Source organism: Somniosus microcephalus, chromosome 7 (genome assembly GCF_052327205.1).
Source record: "Somniosus microcephalus isolate GS21.2 chromosome 7, FLI_Smic_1.0, whole genome shotgun sequence".
In the NCBI taxonomy this organism is placed as follows: Eukaryota; Metazoa; Chordata; class Chondrichthyes; order Squaliformes; family Somniosidae; genus Somniosus; species Somniosus microcephalus.
Window position 1 is genome coordinate 153,000,258 of NC_140993.1, and position 16,870 is coordinate 153,017,127.

At 48.2% G+C, this 16,870-nt stretch overlaps 1 protein-coding gene across 8 annotated transcripts in view; it reads left to right on the forward strand.

The window, feature by feature from the left end:
- prex2 (phosphatidylinositol-3,4,5-trisphosphate-dependent Rac exchange factor 2) overlaps nucleotides 1–16,870 on the forward strand; it is a 943,088-nt gene that overhangs the window by 515,139 nt on the left and 411,079 nt on the right. For all 8 annotated transcript variants that reach the window (XM_085993112.1, XM_085993115.1, XM_085993113.1 and 5 more), the window contains one exon: nucleotides 14,559–14,641. In XM_085993112.1, the coding sequence (XP_085849238.1) occupies nucleotides 14,559–14,641 (83 nt within the window). The remainder of the gene's footprint in view (nucleotides 1–14,558; nucleotides 14,642–16,870) is intronic.

Sequence of the window (16,870 nt, forward strand, 5' to 3'; positions counted from 1 at the left end):
CTTGGTGTGTAGATCAGTTCAAAGTCATATCTTTGCAGCTTCATCATGAGTCGTTGAATCCTTGGAGACATCTCATTCAGGTTTTTTTTTTATGATGGCAACCAGAGGGCTGTGGTCTGTCTCAACTGTGAAGGTGGGAAGTCCATATATGTAGCCATGAAACTTTTCTAGTCCAACTACCAAGCCTAGACATTCCTTTTCAATCTGGGCGTATCGACACTCAGTATCAGTCATAGACCTGGAGGCATAGGCAACAGGCTTCCAATCTTCACCCTCTGCTTGTAGCAAGACCGCACCTAGGCCATCTTTTGATGCATCCGTTGACACTTTGATTCTTTTTGTTGGGTCAAAGAAGGTGAGTACAGGTGTGGTTGTCAGCACTGTTTTGAGGTTTATCCACTCTTGTTCATGTTTTTCTGTCCATGTGAACTCATTTGTTTTATGTAGCAGGTCTCGCAGACAGGCTGTCTTGGCTGACAAGTTAGGAATGAACTTTCCAATGAAGTTTATCATCCCCATGATGCGTAGCACTCCTTTTTTGTCAGTGGGTCGGGGCATTTTGAGTATGGCGTTTACTTTTTCCATATCTGGCTCTATTCCTTTACCAGATAGATTATCTCCTCGGAAAGTGACTTCCTGGACGCCAAACTGACACTTGGCTTTGTTGAGCTTCAGTCCATTCCGGCGTATGCTCTGTAGCACTTTAGTCAGTCTCTCATTGTGTTCTTTCAGTGTGGAGCCCCAGATAATGATGTCATCAACAGAGACCCGAACTCCTTCCAGACCTTCAATTATGTGTTCCATCGCTCTATGAAAGATTTCAGATGCAGATATTATCCCGAAAGGCATTCTGAGGAAACAATACCTGCCAAATGGTGTGTTGAAGGTACAGTATTTGGTGCTCGCTTCATCCAGTTTTAGTTGCCAAAATCCTTGTGAGGCATCGAGCTTTGTAAAGTATCTGGCACCTGACATTTCACTGGTGATTTCTTCTCGCTTGGGAATCTGGTAGTGTTCACGTTTTATGTTTGCATTTAAGTCCTTTGGATCCATGCATACTCTTAGATCATTGTTCTTTTTCTTTACACATACCATGGAGTTAACCCAGTCTGTTGGCTCTTCGACTTTCCTGATGACTCCTAGTGTGGTCATTCTGTCCAGTTCATTCTTGAGCCGGTCACGCAGGGGTGCTGGAACTCTTCGTGGAGCATGTACCACTGGCTGAGCATCCTGCTTTAGCTGGATCTTGTAAGTGAATGGTAGAACTCCAAATCCTTTGAACACATCCTGGAAATTATTCACTACAAAATCCACCGAGTCATCTGGTCTGCTTATGGCACAGTTTATACGGTAGACTCTTTTGACCAGTTCTAAGTCCTCACAAGCTTTGTCACCCAGTAGTGAATCAAGCCTTTCAGCCACAACAGAAAACATGAGATGATGCACTTTGTCTTTGACTGTCACTTTAAGTCTGCATACACCTAAGCTATCTATTTTCTGTCCATTATAGTCCTTCAGTAGTACTGACTTTTTCTGTATTTTGGGCTTTTCTTTCATATTGTTAATGTCACTCATACTGATTAAGTTTGCTTTTGCCCCAGTGTCTAGTTTCAAGGTAACTAATGCTCCATTTACCTGCAGTGGGATCATCCATTTGTCCTCTTTTACTGCATTAACTTTATGTTCAGCATTGTCCATTTCTGAGGGCTGCACATTTTCTGTATCCTTTTTGATATTGTCACATGACACCATTCCTACAAAAAATGTCTCACTTAAATCAGTGTCCTCAATTACATTAACTCGTTGCCCTTTCTTAGTTTGTACTTTTGAAAAGCATTGTTTGGCAAAGTGATTCTTTCCATTACACTTTGTGCACATTTTTCCAAACGCTGGGCATTGTCTTACTGGTGTTTGTAACCGCAGCGTTTACAATTAAAAATTTCATCCTCCGATTGCTTTTCATTTCTGTTCTGCCCATGTTTCTTCCCCTTATAGGACACAGCACCGACAGCAGCATTATCACTCATTACAATCGCACCATTATTGATTTCACTGTAAGTCTTCGTGTGCTTTTGAGCTAGCTCGCTGGCTTGGCATATTTTCACCGCATTTTCCAAATTTAGTTCGGTTTCTCTCAACAGACATTCCCTGACTTTTTTATCATGAATACCAAACACAATCTGGTCACGAATCATGGATGCTTTGAGCTCAGAGAAATTACATGTCTGTGCTTTCAGTTTCAGATCAGTTATAAAGCTATCAAAAGTCTCATTTTGCTGCTGTGTCCGAGAACAGATGTATCTTTCATAGGTCTCATTCTTTTTGGGAGAGCAATGTGCATCAAATTTTTTTAGCACATCTTCTAATTTTTCTCTGTTCTCCACTGGATTAAATACAATATTAAATACCTCTATCGCCTGTGGGCCTGCAACCGTAAGCAGCAACGCTATCTTCCTTGCGTCTGGCTTCGTACCGAATCCGATGGCTGCAATGTAGAGTTCGAATTGTTGTTTAAGCATCTGCCAATTGTAGTCGATGTTTCCTGTGAGTTTCAAACGCTCTGGTGGATTCAAATTCTCCATGTCGCTTTTCACAATTTGCAGCAGATCTTCACCACCCTGGTACCATCTTATGTTCGTTAATAAATAGACATTCTTTTTATGAACACAGCTAGCTTTTGCTAGTTACTTTATTGAGCACATGTGGACTGGTACAGTATCTGTAGAGGCTTCCATCTTGACTGCTGCCTTGTGGGTAGCCTAGTGCCTCATGGGTAATGTAGTCTTAATTTATATATAGCTGGGTAGTGTAGTCTTATATACAGCTCTACACAGCTCTACGGCTCCACCTAGTGTCCACTATAGAATGACATGTTATTGATCATTACACATTATGGTCACGCCGCACCCTGTATCCACTTCAAAGTTCACCTTAGAGTCATTTACTCTCAGTTGCAATGTGATAGGAGCCACTTTTGGAATGTTCTCTAACATGCTATACATTATGAACATGTCCTCTTCTTCCTCAGCTTCCCCGCTGATGTGGTGTGCTCCATGTTTTTTCACTTCTCTCCCTTGGTTTTGCTGTCCTACCCCTTTTGGTTTGGATTCCTCCACAGGTGATTTTGCCCTGCAAGCTCGTTTTATATGTCCTTGTTTCCCACACTTGTAGCACTTTTCCTCCAGAAAACAGCATTCACTCACCAGGTGATCGCCCTTGCATCTATAACATGCCTTTACATGCTCATGTTATGGTTTCTGACGCATGTTCAACTTGTGCACAACAACCTGACCTGCAACTTGTGTAGCATTAGCCCTGTCTGAACCCTGTATTTCTTTTACATCTCGGTTCGCTGTCTCTATGGCTTGAGCAAGTTCCAATGCTTTTTCATAAGTAAGCCTAGTCTCGGATAATAATCTATCCTGCATTCGGTTGTCCATAATTCCACAAACTAGCCTATCTCGCAGCATTCCCTTTAGGTTGTTCCCATAATTGCAATCTTGTGCTAATTTACGCAACACAGCTACATAGTCCATTATGCTCTCTTCCTCTTTCCTGTTCCTTGAATTAAACTTGAACCGCTGTACAGTCTCACTAGGCTTAGGGTTGAAATGTTCTTTTAGCAAAGCCACTAATTCAACAAATGATTTGTCTCCAAGCTTTTCAGGACTGAGCAGATTTTTCATCAAACTGTAGGTTTGGCTTCCCACTGAACTAAGCAGAATGGCTTTCCTTTTTCCGGCATCATTTATTTCATTTGCTTCGAAAAAATAACCCAACACTTCACAATATTCTTCCCAGGTTTGTGCTTGAATATCAAAAGCGGAAACCGTTCCTACCGTGGCAGCCATGCTCTCTTCCAGCTTGTAGCTAACTTTAGCTCATGATTTTGTTGTTTAAACGTCCCGGCAGGCTTATCTTCTTTATGCAGGGTCCTTTAGTTGCCTCATCGCCAAATGTGATAAATCCAGAAAGTGGAACAAGGAACTCAAAGAGGCTAGATGTTAGAATTAACACGAGTACTTTATTAACAACTGGGAAACACGTTTACAGACAGTCTGCATCAGCATCCTGGCATTCCACCTTGTGCTGACCTATACAGGAAGCAAACCTCTGACCTTAACAGGAAGCAAACCTCTGACCTTAGTAGCAGCATTGGCTACAGCACCACCTGGTGGATAACCTTAATCATAACATCCCAGATTACTATAATAGTTGACGTAAGAAAACTTCTAGGCACATGGTCTAAGCGTTAAACAAAGCTTTAATCAACTGTTTTCAACATGGAGGTCTAGTTGTGTCCTTCACTAGTTCCTGTTAAGAATGTCCTGCGCAAGCTGGGCCCATGCCCGAGTATTTATACTCTCCCTGGACAGCGCCACCCGCAGGCCGCTCAGTTGATTCATGTCAATAGCCATGTGAGGATTTCCTAGATCCTTGAGGCTTGCTGCATGCTGCACAGTCATTAGAAAAGGCCCTTGATGGACTAGGCGGCCAAGACCAGAAGATTTAGGAGCTTGAAGTGTCCCAACAAGATGAGGAGCAGGTGCAAGATAACAAATCAATGCCAGCAAGATAGCTACAGGAACTCACAATAAGAGACAAATTCTGCTAAAATAGATCCCACTGCATTCCCAGACTGTTCCTTGAAATGGCAGTGGACCACCCTCAATAAAACTATCACATGACTCTCCCATGAAGAGCCATCCATACGTAACTCCTGCATATATGAGCTGCCATCCCATCCCACTGTAAGATAATAGGCTGTATTTTGTGACCCCTATGGGTGCATACGGGGTGTGTATGTGCCCGTAGGGGCCGCGCAAGTTCTGGGTTTAGGCATGCGAAGCCCATGCGTTAAAACCTGGCACTTGCGATCTGTCAAAAATTCTCTTCACAGATCCTCTGCATCCCCAGGAGATGGGCCTCTGCAGGTGAAGAGTTGCACTATTTACACAACTTCCACTCACTGAATGCCTGTCAACTTCTTACGCCTGGTAAAAGCAGGCATAAGGTCTGCTTTTACCAGCATAAGAGTTCTAAAAAATAGAAAAATAAAATGTTATCACTCATTTATAAATTAAAAATACTCTTCAATAAGGTAAGATATCAAAATACTGCAGATGCTGGAAATCCGAAATAACAACAGAAAATGCTGGAAAAACTCAGCAGGCCAGACAACATCCGTGGAGAGAAATTAGAGTTGACGTTTCGGGTCAAAACCCTTTATCAAGACTAAAGAGGCACAGGGAATGAAATAGATTAAGAGGCCGGGCTGGGAGAGAACAAAAGAGAAGAAGAGACATTAAGAGGTATTCAAAACCAGACGAGATGGTGAAAAGACTAGTGGAGACAAAAGACAGCTCTAGATTAGGTGTGAAATGCGCTGGCAGAACGGGAGACAGCTGCCATGTGGGAGGGAGAAAAAAAAAGGAAAGGGGGGGGGAAAAACCAAAACAAAGGTGTGGATAAAACATATAAGTAAAAATGTAATAGGGGCCGAGGTTATGATCTGAAATTGTTGAACTCGATATTGAGTCTGGAAGGCTGTAAAGTGCCTAATCGGAAGATGAGGTGCTGTTCCTCGAGTTTACGTTGAGCTTCCGTGGAATAATGCAAGAGGCCAAGGTCGGTGAGGTTCGAATGGGAATGGAGCGGTGAATTAAACTGACAGGCGACCGGAAGCTCGGGGTCCCCCTTATGGACTGAACGGAGGTGTTCCGCAAAGCGGTCACCCAATCTGCGTTTGGTCTCCCCAATGTAGAGGAGACCGCATCGTGAGCAGCGAATACAGTATACCAGATTGCAAGAAGTACAAGTAAATCGCTGTTTCACTTGGAAGGGGTGTTTGGGGCCCTGGACAGTGGGAAGGGGGGAGGTATAAGGGCAGGTGTTACATCTCCTGCTCTTGTACGGGAAGGTGCCAGGCGAAGGGGAAGGGGTGCTGGGGGTGATAGAGGAGTGGACTAGGGTCTCTCGGAGGGAGCGGTCCCTACGGAATGCTGAAAGGGGAGGGGAAGGGAAGATGCGTTTGGTGGTGGGGTCACTTTGGTGGTGGCGGAAATGGCGGAGGATGATCCGTTGAATGTGGAGGCTGGTGGGGTGAAAGGTGAGGACAAGGGGAACCCTATCGTGGTTCCGGGAGGGAGGGGCAGGGGTGAGGGCAGAAGTGCAGGAGATAGAACGGACACGGTCGAGGGCCGTGTTAACCATGGTAGAGTGGAATCCTCGGTTGAGGAAAAAGGAAGACATGTCGGAAGCACTGGTGTGGAAGGTGGCATCGTCGGAGCAGATGTGGCAGAAACGGAGAAACTGGGAGAATGGAATAGAGTCCTTACAGGAGGCGGGGTGGGAGGAAGTGTAGTCCAGGTAGCTGTGGGAGTCAGTGGGCTTGCAGTGAATATTGGTCAATAACCTATCCCCAGAGATGGAGACGGAGAAGTCGAGGAAGGGAAGGGAAGAGTCAGAGATGGACCATGTGAAAGTGAGGGAAGGGTGGAAATTGGAGGCAAAGTGAATGAAATTGTCTAGTTCAGGGCGAGAGCAGGAAACGGCACCGATACAGTCATCAATGTATCGGAAAAAGAGGTGAGGGAGGGGACCTGAGAGGACTGGAACAAAGAGTGTTCCACATATGCCACGAAAAGGCAGGCATAGCTAGGACCCATGTGGGTACCCATAGCAACACCTTTGATTTGGAGGAAATGAGTGGAATTAAAGGAGAAGTTGTTCAATGTGAGAACAAGTTCAGCCAGGCGGAGGAGGATAGTGGTGGATGGGGACTGGTCGGGCCTCTGTTCAAGGAAGAAGCGGAGCACCCTCAGGCCATCCTGGTGGGGGATGGAGGTGTAGAGGGATGAGTTCATCGAGTGTATTAGGGATGGGTTTCTTGAGCAGTATGTAACTGAACCGACCAGGGGGCAAGCAACCTTAGATCTGGTCCTGTGTAACGAGACAGGATTAATTTAAAATGTCCTAGTAAAGGATCCCCTTGGAATGAGTGACCATAACATGGTTGAATTCCATATTCAATTAGAGGGTGAGGAGGTTGTATCTCAAACAAGCGTGCTAAGCTTGAATAAAGGAGACTATGAAGGTATGAGAGCGGAATTGAGTAAAGTGGATTGGGAAAATAGATTAAAGGGTAAGACGATACATGATCAGTGGTGTACATTTAAGGAGCTATTTTACAACTTCCAAAAAAAGTATATTCCACTGAGAAAAAAAGGGTGTAAAAGAAAAGACAGCCACCCGTGGCTAAGTAAAGAAATTAAGGATAGTATTTGACTAAAAACAAGGGCATATAAGGTAGCCAAATCTAGTGGGAGGATAGAGGATTGGGAAAACTTTAAAAGACAGCAAAAAATAACAAAAAGATTGATTAAGAAAGGGAAGATAGATTATGAAAGTAAATTAGCAAAAAATATAAAGACAGATAGTAAGAGTTTTTATAGTTATATAAAAAGAAAAAGGGTGGCTAAAGTAAATGTTGGTCCCTTAGAGGTTGAGACCGGGAAATTAATGGTGGGAAGTATGGAGATGGCAAAAACACTGAATGAATATTTTGTATCAGTCTTTACAGTAGAGGACACCAAGAATATCCCAACACTGGACAAGCAGGGGGCTATAGGGGGGGAGGAGATAAACACGATCAAAATCACTAAGGAAGTGGTAATCGGTAAAATAATGGGACTCAAGGCGGATAAATCACCTGGATCTGATGGCTTACATCCTAGGGTCTTGAGGGAAGTGGCGGTAGGGATTGTGGATGCATTGCTAATAATCTTCCAAAACTCCCTGGACTCAGCAAAGGTCCCGGCAGACTGGAAAACTGCTAATGTAACACCCTTATTTAAAAAGGGCAGTAGACAGAAGGCTGGAAACTATAGACCGGTTAGCCTAACATCTGTGGTAGGTAAAATTTTGGAGTCCATTATTAAGGAGACAGTAACAGGACATTTGGATAATCATAATTTAATAAGACAAAGTCAGCATGGTTTTATGAAGGGGAAGTCATGTTTGACAAATTTGCTGGAGTTCTTTGAGGAAGTAACATATAGGGTGGATAAAGGTGAACCAGTGGACGTAGTGTATTTAGACTTCCAAAAGGCATTTGACAAGGTGCCACACAAAAGATTATTGCTTAAGATAAAAAATCACGGGATTGGGGGTAATATTCTGGCATGGATAGAGGATTGGCTATCTAACAGAAGGCAGAGAGTTGGGATAAATGGTTCATTCTCAGACTGGCAATCAGTAACCAGTGGTGTTCCGCAGGGGTCAGTGCTGGGTCCCCAACTCTTTACAATCTATATTAACGATTTGGAGGAGGGGACCGAGTGTAACACATCAAAGTTTGCAGATGATACTAAGATGGGAGGGAAAGTAGTGAGTGAGGAGGACATAAAAAACCTGCAAGGGGACATAGACAGGCTAAGTAAGTGGGCAGAGATTTGGCAGATGGAATACAATACTGGAAAGTGTGATGTTATGCACTTTGGCAGGAAAAATCGTAGAGCAAGTTATTATCTTAATGGCAAGAAACTGGAAAGTACTGAAGTACAAAGGGATCTGGGGGTCCTAGTGCACGAAACTCAAAAGGTTAGTATGCAGGTGCAGCAAGTGATTAAGAAGGCCAATGGAATGTTGGCTTTCATTGCTAGGGGGATAGAATATAAAAATAGGGAGGTATTGCTTCAGTTGTACAAGGTATTGGTGAGACCGCACCTGGAATACTGCATACAGTTTTGGTGTCCATACTTAAGAAAGGACATACTTGCTCTCGAGTCAGTACAAAGAAGGTTCACTCAGTTGATCCCGGGGATGAGGGGATGGACATATGAGGAGAGGTTGAGTAGATTGGGACTCTACTCATTGGAGTTCAGAAGAATGAGAGGCGATCTTATTGAAACATATAAGATTATGAAGGGGTTGGATCGGGTCGATGCAGGGAGGATGTTCCAGATGATGGGTGAAACTAGAGCTAGGGGGCATAGTCTTAGAATAAGGGGCTGCTCTTTCAAAACTGAGATGAGGAGGAACTACTTCACTCAGAGGGTGGTAGGTCCATGGAATATGCTGCCCCAAAAAGCTGTCGAAGCTACATCATTACATAAATTTAAAACAGAAATAGACAGTTTCCTAGAAGAAAAGGGAATTAAGGGTTACGGGGAGCGGGCAGAAATTTGGACATGAGTCTAGGTTCGGATCGGTCATGGCCCTGTGGGTAGCGGAGCGGGCCCAGGGGCCGTGTAGCCTGATCCTGCTCCTGTTTCGTGTGTCTAATTCTGTTAGATTCAGGAGATAGTCCTGTCATAGTGGATTGGCGGTTGGGATCAGATCAGCCATGATCTTATTGAATGGCGGAGCAGGCTCGAGGGGCCAATTGGCCTACTCCTGCTCCTATTTCTTATGTTCTTATGTTCTTATGTAAAAAAACAAGAAGTAGAGGCTTGAGCGGAAGCTGGAAGGGAGAGATCGGGGTCAGCAGGGGTGGGGGCGGTGTCTGGAGAGGTCGTGGGTCGAAGATTTCACCCGGGGGGGGAGGAGGTGGGGTGGTTTTCAGCTGATGGGGGGTCTGATTGCTGGTTGGGGTGGTCTGATCGCAGGGAGATTAGCAGGTTTGCTTGGTCGGGTGGGGGAAAGAAGTCTTGATCCTCCTGGTCCTTAAGGAGTGCTGGATAGGCACTTACCTGTTCAATCCAGCCGTTCTTGCCTCTCTTCAGTTGATGGTATTTCCAAGGCCTGGGAAACCCGGCCGGTCAGTGTTAAATCTGAAATGGAGGTAAAACCAGAGGCACGCAGCTTCATTAGAATATTTAAATGAGAGACCGCCTCTGGAGATCAGGTTAGTTGTTCGCCTTCCCAACTCGCCTCCCTTAAAACCTGAAGTTGTTGGGTTGAGGTCCGGTTTCCTACTTTTTCATTTTTATCCCCACACTTCCTGGTAATAAAATTACCCATATGTATTAGACCATAAGAAACTCAACAATTTGAAAAAAAGTAGCTTTTCTAATAATGTTTGTTGTTTACCAAAGTACCAAATTGTGAACCTGATGCGCTATCAGTAACTCAAAAGACTGAGATTAAGCGAGTAATTAACAGGCTTTTATTAACAAGAGAATGAAGGTGTGCCTCGAGTGGTCGACCGGTCCAGAATACAGAGGGACTGTGGAGCAGTCACCTTTATACCTGGACTCGTGGGAGGAGTCAGCCGAGACATGTACAGGCATGTACACAGTGGAATACAAACAGTGGTTTACCACATTCACCCCTTGTTTAAAAATGAGTCCGGCAGGGTGAAGTGTATTAAAAGTTAGTGTATTGGAGTCTCTCCGGAGGTCTTGTCTGCCGCTGTGATCGACGTGGCGACGGCAGGGGTAGTGAAGCTTCTGGCGTCGAGTCCCGCGTAGGCTGGGGCACTGGTGTGTAGTCCTCGTAGGTGTCGAGCGGGTCGCAGGGCCCAGGCCCGCCGTCTGCTGGGGCTGGATATCGGGTCGTGGGGGGGGGTGGTAGTGGGTAGTGGGTTACTGCGGCCCCCGAGGGTGCGAGGTCTCGTATGGAGACTGTGTCCTCCCGCCCGTCCGGGTACGCAATGTAAGCATACTGGGGGTTGGCGTGGAGGAGGTCGACCCTTTCGACCAGGAGGTCCGTTTTATGGGTCCTCACGTGTCTTCTCAGTAGGACCGGCCCTGGGGACGTCAGCCATGGCGGTAGCGATGTCCCCGATGTGGACTTCCTTGGGAAGGCAAACATTTTCTCATGAGGGGTGGCGTTAGTGGCAGTGCAGAGCAGTGACCGAATAGAGTGGAGCGCATCGGGGAGCACATCCTGCCAGCGGGAGGTCGGAAGGCCCCTAGACTTTAAGGCTAGCAGGGCGGCCTTCCAAACTGTCGCATTCTCTCTTTCCACCTGTCCGTTCCCCCGCGGGTTGTAACTGGTGGTCCTGCTTGTGGCAATACCCGTAGCGAGCAGGTACTGATGGAGTTCGTCGCTCATAAACGATGAGCCCCGGTCGCTATGGATGTAGCTAGGGAAACCGAACAGGGTGAAGAGGTCGTTCAGACATTTAATGACCGTGGCACTGGTCATGTCCGGGCAGGGGATGGCGAACGGGAAACGGGAGTACTCATCAATAATGTTGAGGAAGTACACATTGCGGTCGGAGGAGGGGAGAGGCCCTTTAAAATCAACGCTCAGGCGCTCGAAGGGGCGAGTGGCTTTTATCAGGTGAGCCCTGTCTGGTTTATAAAAGTGCGGTTTGCACTCAGCGCAGACTTGGCAGTTCCTGGTCATGGTCCTGACCTCCTCAATGGAGTAAGGCAGGTTGCGGGCCTTGATGAAGTGGAAGAACCTGGTGACCCCCGGGTGGCAGAGGTCATTGTGGAGGGCCCGCAGTCTATCGATCTGCGCGCTGGCGCAGGTGCCACGCGATAGAGCATCCGGGGGTTCATTGAGCTTCCCGGGCCGGTACAAGATCTCGTAATTGTAGGTGGAAAGTTCGATTCTCCACCTCAAGATCTTGCCGTTTTTGATTTTGCCCCTCTGCTTGTTGTTAAACATAAACGCAACTGAACGCTGGTCAGTGAGCAGGGTAAATCGTTTTCCGGCCAGGTAGTGCCTCCAATGATGCACAGCCTCCACAATAGCCTGGGCCTCCTTCTCAACAGCGGAGTGTCTGGTCGCCGGGCCCTGGAGGGTTCGTGAAAAGAAGGCCACGGGTCTCCCCGCCTGATTAAGGGTAGTGGCCAGGGCAAAGTCGGACGCGTCGCTTTCCACCTGGAATAGGATGGATTCGTCCACTGCGTGCATGGTGGCTTTGGCAATGTCTTCCTTGATACGGTGGAAGGCTAAGCGGGCCTCTGCCGTCACGGGAAAAGAGGTGGACTTGATCAGCGGACGGGCCTTGTCCGCATAGTAGGGGACCCACTGGGCGTAATAAGAGAAAAACCCTAGGCACCTCTTCAGGGCCTTGAGGCAGTGGGGCAGTGGGAGTTCCATAAGGGGATGCATCCGGTCGGGGTCGGGACCAATGACTCCGTGTTCCACAACACAGCCAAGGATGGCGAGGCAGGTTGTGCGGAATATGCACTTCTCCTTGTTATACGTTAGGTTGAGGAGTTTGGCGGTGCAGAGGAATTTTTCGAGGTTTGCGTCATGGTCCTGCAAGTCATGGCCGCAGATGGTCACATTGTCCAGATATGGGAAGGTGGCCTGCAACGCATCTTGATCGACCATCCGGTCCATCTCCCTTTGGAAGACGGAGACCCCGTTGGTGACGCCAAAGGGAACCCTAAGGAAGTGATAGAGGCGGCCGTTTGCCTCAAAGGCAGTATACTGGCGGTCCTCAGGGTGGATAGGGAGCTGGTGGTACGCTGATTTCAGGTCAATGGTCGAGAAGACGCGAACTGCGCGATCTGGTTGACCATATCAGCTATACCGGGGAGTGGGTAAGCGTCCAGCAGGGTGTAGCGATTTATTGTCTGGCTGTAGTCGATGACCAGGCGCTGCTTCTCGCCGGTCTTAATGACCACAACCTGGGCTCGCCAGGGGCTGGTGCTGCCCTCAATAATCCCCTCCTTCAGGAGCCGCTCCACTTCGGTTTTAATGAAAACCCTGTCCCCGGCACTGTATCGCCTGCTCTTTGTGGCGATGGGCTTACAGTCGGGGGTGAGGTTAGCAAACAGTGGAGGGGGGGGGTGACTCTGAGTGTGGAGAGGTTGCACCTGGTGCGCGGCGGGCAATTTGGAAGCTGCTGGCTGCGGACTGTGAGTGGGGGTAGGGGTCCACCGTACGCCATCGTAACACTTTTAAGGTGGCACTGAAAATCTAACCCCAGTAGAACGGCAGCGCAGAGGTGGGGCAGGACCAGAAGTTTAAAATTATCGTACACAGTCCCGTCTACTACGAGTGTCACCACGCAGTAGCCGCCAATGTCCGCCGACTGGGACTCAGAGGCCATAGAAATCCGCTGGTGCGCAGGCAGGACTGGGAGAGAGCAACGCCGCACTGTGTCGGGGTGGATGAAGCTCTCCGTGCTCCCAGAGTCAAAAAGGCAGATTGTTTAGTGACCATTTACCTTAATGTCCATTGTGGACCGAGCCAGCTGGTGCGGTCTCGCTTGGTCCAGCGTAACGGAGGCCAGCGTAGGGGTCGGTGTGTCGCTGCGGGTAGCAGATGAGGCGGTGTTGGGGGCCTGCTGCGTCCCGGCTGTCGTCCAAGATGGCGGCGTCCATGATCCCCATGTGGCTGGAGGCGTCCAAAATGGCTGCTGTTCCGGTGGTTCGCACATGGCTGGGGAGGCCCAAGATGGCGGCCCGCACGGCCCACACGCGGCGCTGCTGGGGTTCGGGGTGGCTTTGGCCCTGCAGACGCTGGCATAGTGTCCTTTCTTCCCGCAGCCCAAGCAGATCGCATTTTTTGCCGGGCAGCGCGCTCTGGGGTGTTTGGCCTGGCCACAGCAGTAGCATTTCTGGCCTTGGGGCACTGCTGTCTGGCCTTGGGACACTGCTGCAGTAGTTGGGCCGTTGCTGGGATGTGGCTGGGTTGGCACGGCACTATGAGACGGTCCTACCGTGTCCCAGGCTGTCGTTCCCCACGGCGTCCACGGTGCAGAGGAGTAGGCGTCCATGCCCCGGTAGGCTGCGTCCAATGATAGTGCGAGTTCAGAGGCCTTGTTGAGATCGAGGTCACTCTGCTCCAACAGTCGCTGTCGGGTGTAATTGGACCTGTGGCCCGCTACAAAAGTGTCCCGGATAAGTTCCTCTGTGTACACGGCGGCCTTTACATCCTTACAACCACAGGCCCGGCCAAGCACAGACAGTGCCTGAAGGTATTCCTCGGTCGATTCCCCTGGTTGTTGTTTACGACTCCCCAGGAGGTGCCTAGCGTACACCTCGTTCACTGGACGCGTGTACTGGTCCTTGAGGAGCTTGATAGCATCCGCGTTCGAGGTCGCGTCCTGGATGACCGAGTACACTCGGTGGTTCACCTTGGAGGTCAGGACGTCCAGTTTGTCCTCGTCCGATTTGACCGTTTCAGCGGAGGCGATCAGAAATTTTTCAAAACACCTAAGCCAGTGAGTAAACTTGGTGGATGAGTCCGGCTCCCGATGATCTAAGTCCAGGCATGCTGGTGTGAGGATCTTCTCCATTATAAAAATCTTGTTAATAAAATTGATGCGCTATCAATAACTCAAAAGACTGAGATTAAGCGAGTAATTAACAGGCTTTTATTAACAAGAGAATGAAGGTGTGCCTCGAGTGGTCGACCGGTCCAGAATACAGAGGGACTGTGGAGCAGTTGCCTTTATACCTGGACTCGTGGGAGGAGTCAGCCGAGACATGTACAGGCATGTACACAGTGGAATACAAACAGTGGTTTACCACAAAACCGTACTCTCTTAACTGCCTCAGTCGTTGATGCATGTTGAATACAAGCCCAATAGGTTAATGAAATATGATCAGCGTCATTAAAAATCCATAAAGCACTCCATTTAAAATGAACACTTTGCGATGGTGAATCACTAAAGTGTATTTTTTTGTTTTTGTATCTAACAGGTGATGAGCTACCTTGCAGTGTACGCATTTCCCATGATAAGCAGGATAAGCTGCACGGCTGCTTAGAGCATCTCTTTAGCCAGGTGAGTCAAAAGTAAACCAAATGCAGCCTCGTTCGCAAATGTTTGTTGGCAATCTCTCTTCTTTCCCCCCAATCAGAAGTTAAATTCTGAATATTATTTAAAGCAAGGTGAAAATAAAGGGATTCCTATGAACATTCTCAGGATGGTTTAATGTTCTTTCACAATTATCTTTGCTACAAAATGTATTCCCACTATAAGACAGCTGCGCAATATGCAATTCTATCTGCTCAGAAAGAAGGCAGCTTGTTGAAGTGTGTCCTTTGCTGGTTGTGGACTTTATTGGAGGCATTCTAAAGCATTCATAAAACTATTTTACTTTACTGTTTTAACCACACGGGAGAAATTCAACTTATCTTTGCCTGCATTTTGGGTGTAAAAAGGTCGCTGGGCCTGCAAATTTCGGGTGATGACCTCCCGTGCCCAAACTGCTCTGCAAGTAAGCCGGTCGCAATATTGGAAGCAAGTGCCTTTTAGGTGTCCAGGGCACCTGCTTGAAGCAAAGGATGTGCCTTGTATATGCAAATCGGGGTGCTACCACCGGCTGTAGGACCCTGATATAAAATGTGGGTACAAATGGGTGGAACTTGTCCATGCAGCCCCCACCTAGTTGTACCAGGTCTAAACAGCGGCCCTTAAAAGGAACGCTGGCGATTCCTCAAGAAATGGTCACAAAATTTTTAAAAGTTACATTGTAGGAACGGAGGTTCCTATCAAAAGACTGAGTTCGACTCAGATAATTAAATTAATGAACTTTAATGAAAACAAACGAGTTTAAACTAGAAACTGCTAGGACACATCAATAACAGGTCTATTCTCCTTGAGAGCTCCACGAGGACTGATCCCCTGATCAGGAGAGTGGCGTCATGACGTCATCACGTACTTCCCGCCGTTGGGGCATCACGTGACTAACGGCATGACGTCATCACGTGCTGTAAAGGTAACTGGCATTGTACAGTCAAACAGTGTAATTAAAGGTACAGGCACAGATAGTAACTACATTGCTGTTAAAGGAATTATGTACAACTGCTCTGAGTCCTTTGGTGGCTCCGCCACATGCGCCCCCCCAGAATTGTCTTTAACAGAAAAGGTGAGGTGAGGAGGAGGTCTGATGAGCCTGTCCGATCGACTTCAATACCCTGGTAGAGGAAGTTGACGACTGGTGGACGTTTTGGCAGACGGTGGCGGCTGAGCAGGCGCGGCGAGCGCAGACGGGTTGTCAGGCGGCTTTGGTTGATCAGGTGCGGCGGCCACGGGCGGTCGGCCATGTTTGGGTGGTTGAGCGACTACGACAGGGTGATCCAGGTCCAGGTGAGCCGGCTTCAAGTGGTCCACTGAGATGTGATCCGGTTTCCCGCCGACGTCGACCAAAAAGGATTTGTCACCCGGTTCGATGACGCGGAAAGGACCAGTGTAAGGAGGCTTGAGCAGATCCCGGTGAGCATCGTGTCGGATGAATACATACTCCGCAGTCTTCAGTCCCGGTGGCACGTAAGAGGCCTGCAAACCGTGATTGGACGTAGGGATCGGGCCAAAGCATCTGGCCGCTTCTTGGTGGCGAACGAGTTGCCAGGAGGTGGACCATGGCTTTGTGGGCGAAGGGAGGAAATCTCCTGGTACCCGGAGCAGCTGGCCATAGACGAGTTCAGCTGAAGACGATTGTAGATCATCTTTGGGCGCCGTACGGAGACCCAACAGGACCCATGGGAGTCTGTCCACCCATCCTGCGCCTTGCAGACTGGCCCGCAGAGAGGCTTTAAGCGACCTGTGGAATCGCTCGCAAAGGCCGTTTGCCTGAGGATGATAGGCGGTGGTGCGATGAAGCTTGGTACCGAGCCCCTGAGCCACAGCATTCCAAAGATCCGAGGAAAACTGTGGCCCGCGGTCAGAGGAGATGTCCGCCGGTACTCCGAAACGGGCGACCCAACAGGAGATGAAAGCTCTAGCGATGTCTGCCGACGTGGTGGAAACCAAAGGAATTGCCTCTGGCCACCTAGTGGTGCGGCCCACTATGGTAAGGAGATGAGTATAACCCTGAGAAGGCGGAAGCGGCCCCATGAGGTCCACATGCATGTGGTCGAAACAACGCTCCGGAACAGTGAACGCAGCTACTTGAGCCTTGACATGACGCTGGACTTTGGCCTTCTGGCATACGACGCAGGTATTAGCCCAGTCACGGACATCGATGTGCATCCCCTTCCAGACGAACTTGGCTGACATAAGCCATTGCGA